The 6,743-nt window shown below is 56.4% G+C and overlaps 1 protein-coding gene across 1 annotated transcript; it reads left to right on the top strand.

Annotated features, from left to right (window-relative positions):
* The first annotated feature begins 2,507 nt into the window (after window positions 1-2,507).
* On the top strand, window positions 2,508-6,328 carry SNX32 (sorting nexin 32). The gene is made up of 13 exons (XM_007944962.1): window positions 2,508-2,567; window positions 2,630-2,734; window positions 3,066-3,176; window positions 3,263-3,384; window positions 3,564-3,687; window positions 3,851-3,955; window positions 4,119-4,224; window positions 4,393-4,468; window positions 4,695-4,734; window positions 5,502-5,588; window positions 5,701-5,860; window positions 5,935-6,020; window positions 6,275-6,328. Exons 1-13 carry the CDS (start codon window positions 2,508-2,510, stop codon window positions 6,326-6,328), a joined length of 1,236 nt encoding a protein of 411 aa, XP_007943153.1.
* Window positions 6,329-6,743: the final 415 nt, after the last annotated feature.

The raw sequence follows: 6,743 nt of genomic DNA, 5'->3' as shown, positions 1-6,743 counted from the left end.
TTAAGTTTGAGCCTAAATTTTCCTTGAGAAACTGTATAGTTCTAGGTTTCACATTTAAGTCTTTGATCCATCTGGAGTTTGTTTTTGTGTGTGTGATTCTCTACCAAGCTTGACATCCTTCTCCAGAGACTGGTCCCTTCTGACAACATGACCAAAGGAGGTGAGACGAGGTCTGGCAATTCTTTCTTCTGAGGACCATTCCGGCTGTATGTCTTCCAAGACAGATTCATTTGCTCTTTTGGCAGTTCATGGTACTTTCCATATTCTTCGCCAACACCACAATTCAAATGCATCAATTCTTCTTCAGTCTTCCTTATTCATTATCCAGCTTTCACATGCATATGAGTCTACTGAAAATACCATGGCTTGGCTCAGGCACATCTTAGTCTTCAAAGTGACATCTTTGCTCTTTTAACACTTTAAGGAGATCTTTTGCGGCAGATTCGCCCAGTGCAATACAACATCTGATTTCTTGACTGCTCCTTCCATGGGCATCAGTTGGATCCAAGTGAAACGAAATCCCTGATAGTCTTTTCTCCATTTATCATGATGTTGCTTATTTGCCCAGTTGTGAGGATTTTTTTTTCTGTATGTTGAAGTGTGATTCATACTGAAGACTGTAGTCTTTGATCTTCATCAGTAAGTGCTTCAAGCCCTCTTCACTTTCACCAAGCAAGGTGATGTAAGTCATCTCTCTTGGTGATAGAAGTCAGAATGGTGGTTAGATCTGGGTTGGGGAAGTAATCGACTAGTTGTGGGGGGCAAGAGGGGGCTTTCTGGAGTGTTGGAAATATCGAACATGTTGATCTAGGTGGAGCTTACACATATGTCTGACCGGTTACTATCGAGTCAGTTCTGACTCATGGTGACTGGTGGTGCAAATGGTTAATGGCAATTTGAGTCCAGCCAGAGGGGCTTTGAAAGAAAGACTTGACAATCTACTTCCGAAAAAACAAGTCACTGAAAACCCTATGGTTCTACCCCGACACATCTGAGGTGGCCGTGAGTTGGAATCAGCTTGACAGCAAGTGGTTTATACATATATACAAATTCACTGATGAGGCTCAGAGACTCCAGCCTTCAGTGGGGATTACACCTCGACATAAAGGATACAAAAATCCTCACAACTGGATCAATAAGCAACATCATGGTAAATGGAGAAAAGTTGAATTTGTCTAAGATTGAATTTTACTTGAATCCATCATCAAGACCCATGTACTTAATCATCAGGAAGGGTCATGCTTGGTAAACCAGACAGTGAAAAGAGGAAGGCCCTCAATGACCTTGACTGACGTGGGGGCCGCGGTGACGGGCTCATGACGTGGACTGACGCGGGGGCTGCGGTGATGGGCTCAATTAAGCCCAGCAAGGATTGTGAGGCTGGCGCAGGACCAGGCAGTGTTTCTTTGGTTCTGTTGTCAGGGGGTCACTATGAGTTGGAACTGACTCAACGGCACCTAACTGCAACACCACAGATTCATTGAAATGTACACTTAGAACTTGTGCGCTTTGCTGTGTGTAAGTTACACCTTAGTTGAAAAAACAAAAAGGGGAAGCAATGGAGAGTAATCCCATAACAGGTGACCTCAGGGCCAATTCCTTCATGAGAGCCAGGAGGTGGGACAGACTGCCAGAGCGGCCGCAGACGCTCCATCGGTTGGCGGGGCCTACAGAGCACTGTTTCTGGACCTACATGCCACTGAGCCATCTCCAGGCCGCCCCGCCCCGAGTGTGCTAAGCTGGTGATGGGAGCGTGAGGAGGGCTGTGGGTGCCAGTTTATATACATGATGCCCAGGGCTCGAAGGTACAGCTGCTCCTAAGCCTCTCCTTCTCCTTAGTAGCACTTGGCACAGTGGTGTGTACACAGTAGGTGGTCAATAAATGCTTGTTGACTGGCTCGATGTGAGAATGAGCTAGTAGCTTCGTGCCTCCTGGATCTTTTCACTTGGAGAAATACAGGTGCTTTGCCTGCAAGCTGATGCCTCTTGGCATCAAGAAGTCATGAATGGAATGGTTTCATGAAGCCCCCAAAAGAGGTGGGAGCTTCTCATCCATCTCACTTTAAGCGCTGGCATCCAGCTTGGGTAAGGAGCTCTGGTGGCACAGTGGGTAAGGCATTTGGCTGCTAACCAGAAGGTTCGTGGTTCAAACCCACCAGCTGCTGCATGGGATGAAGATGAGGCCATCTACTTCTGTAAAGACTTACAGCCTTGAAAACCCTATGGGGATCACTCTGAGTGGGAATGACTCAATGGCAGTGGTCTGGTTTGGTTTGGTTTGATCCAGCTTGGGCAGGGGGTGGGTGAAGAGCTGAGAAAGCGCATGAAAAGCCCACAGGTGTGGCCCTGCCACCTTGCAGCTGCGTGACCTTGGGCAAGTTACTTCTCTGGTCGTCTCGCTTCCACATCTGTAAGATGGGGAGCGGACTGCCTGCCTCAGAAGGTGGGAGGATAGGAAAGTGTTCTGGCAACTGTACAGCCCTTCTCAGGGTCTCTGGGGGCAAGCGATGACACGGGGTGTTACAGAAGTGACGCTGCCCAGCTGGACCCTGTCCGTGGGCCAGCAAGTGTGCAGCAGGGATGGGCGAGGGACAGTGTCCACCATGTCAGGGCCTCCCCTCTCCCACAGCCCTCCTCCATACCCGTGGACCTGATGGCAGACAGCACCTTACAGGTGGAGATCTCGGATGCAGTGAGTGAGCGGGACAAGGTGAAGTTCACCGTACAAACCAAGGTGAGGCTGCCACGGCAGAGAGGGGACGTCCCGGAGAACCGCCTGCGGGGGCCTGCTTCCCTCAGCCTCTGGTCCCCCTTTGAGGGGGTCGGGGACAGCTTCCATCAGCACCTTTGGACCCTGTTCTGAGAGGGAGCCTTCAGCCTATCCCTGCCCCTCTTAGAAACTTGTCCCTAGTTCCCTGAGGCATCCTGAGTGACATCAGAGACACTTTAGCCCCAACCTGGGCCCCACCTGGGATGTGGGATTGGGAGCCTCACAAGCGGGTGCCCGGGATGCTTGGTGGGTGCGGGTCTGGGCAGGGGAACCTGACAGACCTCCTGGCTTCCAGAGTTGCCTCCCTCACTTCGCCCAGACGGAGTTCTCGGTCGTTCGGCAGCACGAAGACTTCATCTGGCTGCATGAGGCCTACGTGGACAACGAGGAGTACGCGGGCGTCATTGTGAGAAGGGGCGTGGGCCAGCCGCTGGGCAGGTGATGACCCCCCAGCCAATGGGAGGCCTCCCAGCGCTGCCCCTCCTTTGACAGATCCCCCCAGCCCCTCCCAGGCCAGATTTTGAGGCATCGCGGGAAAAGCTGCAGAAGCTGGGTGAAGGGGACAGTTCCATCACCCGGGAAGAGTTTGCCAAAATGAAGCAGGAGCTAGAAGCGTGAGTGCCACCTCTCTCCCTAGCCTTTGGCAAAGCTCTCAGCCCACCCCTCCCCAGAGCCCCAGGATTTCTTCCGTGACCCCAAGGTTGACCTACTGTGACCCCGGGGCCACTGAAGGAAGGGGGTGTGGGGTGATCAGAGCCCAGGGGAGCCCGCTCACCGCCCGCTGTTCCTTCAGGGAGTACTTGGCAATCTTTAAGAAGACGGTGGCCATGCATGAAGTCTTTCTGCAGCGCCTGGCGGCCCACCCCACCCTGCGTCAAGACCACAACTTCTTTGTCTTTCTGGAGTATGGCCAGGATGTGAGCTCCCTGGAGTGATGGGGTCACCCCCAGGACCGGGAACTGAGGCTGGGGTGGGGTGGGGAGCAGGGCTGGAGGACACAGGATGCAAGTGTGGAGGTGGGGCGTGCCGGGGCAGGGGCAGGTGCCCTCCAACACCACGTCGTCTCCGCGTGTGTCTCAGCTGAGCGTCCGAGGGAAGAACAGGAAGGAGCTGCTGGGGGGTTTTCTGAGGAACATTGTGAAGTCCGCAGATGAGGCCCTCATTACCGGCATGTCAGGGCTCAAGGTGACCCTGGGCCCCTCCCTGGCTTCACCCCGAGCCTCCAGTCCACAGCCAGGCTGTCAATGGGAGGGGTACGGCGGGGTGGCTCGAGGGAGACTGTGCCAGCCCGGGTGCCTGTGGCTGCCATGTGACCTGAGTGTAAGTGGGTCCCGTCTGGCCCCCTTAGGAGGTGGATGACTTCTTTGAGCACGAGAGAATCTTCCTGCTGGAGTATCACAGCCACATCCGGGACGCCTGCCTGCGGGCGGATCGCGTCATGCGCTCCCACAAGAGTACGTGGGGCCTGGGCCCCGGATTCCCCCGCCCCCTCTCCACTGTGGTCCTTGTTCCTGGGGGAGAGGAGAGCAGGAATCCCTGGGAGCCTGTCCACAGCCATGATCAGCAAGGGCGGGGAGCGATGTGCAGCTGGAGGGGCCCTGATTGAGGTTGTTCCCCCATAGGCCTGGCAGACGATTATATCCCTATCTCCGCGGCGCTGAACAGTCTGGGAGCACAGGAAGTCAACCAGCTGAAGATGTGAGGACTCCCCACCCACTGCCGCCCTCTCCCTATGCCTGTAATACCGGGTCTGTCCATTAGGGGTCACTCTGTAGAAGGCTATCATCATCTCTAGGAGAACGTGCAGAAGCGCCTGCTGGGGTTTGGGCAAGAGGAGGGGGAGATTTCCCCAAGGAGGGACTAAGGGCGGGGAGACTGTGTAGCCCTCGCTGCGCTCTCACTCCAACCTCCTCCCACCACCTAGGAGCTTTCACAAACTGGCTGAACTCTTTGAACGACTAAGGGTGAGTACACCTTCTGTGTTGAGAGGCTTCCCCAGTCGTCCTTTCCGGCAGGAATCAGTCCTGGGAAAAGGGGAAAGCCCCAGGATCATTTTGGAATGGGCAATAACTCAGGCCCAGGGATGTCCTGGACTCACTCCAGACAAGTTTAAAAAGAAGTGGTGTGATGGAGACAAGGACCCAGCCTTGAGTGTGTGCGTGTGGTGATGGGGGTGGCAAGGGCTGGGCCGGGTGAGGCACAAGGATGTGCCACATGCCTCTGGCAGGCTGCCCCTGCTGCCAACATCCTGCCCCAGACACGCACTTCCTGGACTCTTCTCCAAGCCAGTGGAGTGTGCTGATCTTTCTAAAGGTCTGTTGGAGCACATCTTTCACCTGCCCGAGGCTCTTCAGTGCCATGGCCCCTTCCAGAAACCCCCCGACATAAACCCCAAAGTCCTGAGCTTGTAGGTCTGTGATCTGGCCACTGCCTTCTTTAATTGCTTTGCCCAGCAACCCCCACATTGACATTTTGGTTCTGCAAACACATTACCAGGCTTGTATACCTGCAAATCTTTGGCTTTTTGCCTGTTGGCTAACTCCCACTCAACCCCCAAGACCCAGGTCAGATGCCACCTCCTCTATGAAGCCTTCCCACGCCTGTTCCCCTGAACATCAGGGCCCGTCTACAGTGGGTATCAGTTACTCTTTGCTGGATATTGGGCTGAGGCCCTTGGTTCCTTAGCTAACTGTCTGGCAAGCTCTCTCTGCAGTCCCCATCTTCCCAACAGAAACTGGAAGGCCGGGTGGCCTCTGACGAGGACCTGAAGCTATCGGACATGTTGCGGTACTACATGCGGGACTCACAGGCGGCCAAGGTGAGGGGCACCGCCAGAGTGGCCCTCAGGGGTAGAGGCCGGCATGCATGGCCAAGCCGGGTAGGGCAGTGTGGCTGTGGGCAGCAGGGACCCTGGGTCTGTGTCCACCCAGGACCTGCTCTACCGGCGGCTGAGGGCGCTGGCCGACTATGAGAACGCCAACAAGGCGCTGGACAGGGCGCGCACCCGGAACCGGGAGGTGCGCCCCGCCGAGAGCCACCAGCAGCTGTGCTGCCAGCGCTTCGAACACCTCTCCGACTCGGCCAAGCAGGGTGAGCCCCGCCGTCCGGAACCCCCACCGCTAGGCCATCTGCCCTGTCAGGCCCCATTGCTCTCCTCTCTCCAGAGCTCATGGACTTCAAGTCCCGTCGCGTGTCTTCCTTCCGCAAGAACCTCATCGAGTTGGCGGAGCTGGAGCTCAAACACGCCAAGGTGAGCCCCCAGCCCCAGCCCCACCGCCAGCCGCCAGGTTCGCAGCCAGCCTTTGCTGGGCTTGGAAGCACGTTGGAGGGTCAGGGTACCGCAGCCCCTAAGCAGTTCCACCTGAGGTTCAGGGCGGGTGCCTGCCCTCGTCATCATCGCGGGTCATCTCTCCAGTGGCACAAGATGTCTGGCGTCTGGGAACAGTGGCTTCCAGTTGAGGGCCCAAGGGGAGGGCAGGCAGACAACAGGCCCTCCCCCCACAGGCCAGCACCTTGCTGCTCCAGAACACCCTGGTCGCCCTTCAGGGGGAGCCCTAGAGCAACCAGCCACTCATCCCTGCCCCGGGCCCCCAGCAAGCTGCCTTCTTCCCCACCTCAGCAGCCACTAGCCATGCTCCATGCACCCAGGCCAGCCCGGACCTGGCCCTGTACCTGGCCCCAGGTAAGCAGAGGCCCTGCAGGAGCCGCTCCAAAGGCCCCCTCCCCCCTCCCAGCAGGCCGAGGGCAGCCTCCGCTCTGGAGAACAGTGGCCTGCCCCCCCACCCCATTCTTCACTAATAAAGAGCCTGGTTTTTGTAGCAAGAGACCTGCTCAAGTCCTTACTTCCCACGCTTGCCCAGCCCCCACCAGGGCACTGTGGAGCCCACAACCCGGGGCCAAGTGGGGGGATGCTGCAGTGTCCCGAACAGCTCCAGCAGGGTCTCCGTGGAAACCACAGACCTGCCTTCAATCC

The sequence above is a fragment of the Orycteropus afer genome, unplaced genomic scaffold (genome assembly GCF_000298275.1).
Source record: "Orycteropus afer afer isolate SDZICR_OR568_19922 unplaced genomic scaffold, OryAfe1.0 scaffold00130, whole genome shotgun sequence".
Taxonomy (NCBI): domain Eukaryota; kingdom Metazoa; phylum Chordata; class Mammalia; order Tubulidentata; family Orycteropodidae; genus Orycteropus; species Orycteropus afer.
Note: the sequence above shows the minus strand (reverse complement) of the source record. Positions and strands in the feature narration are given on the sequence as shown.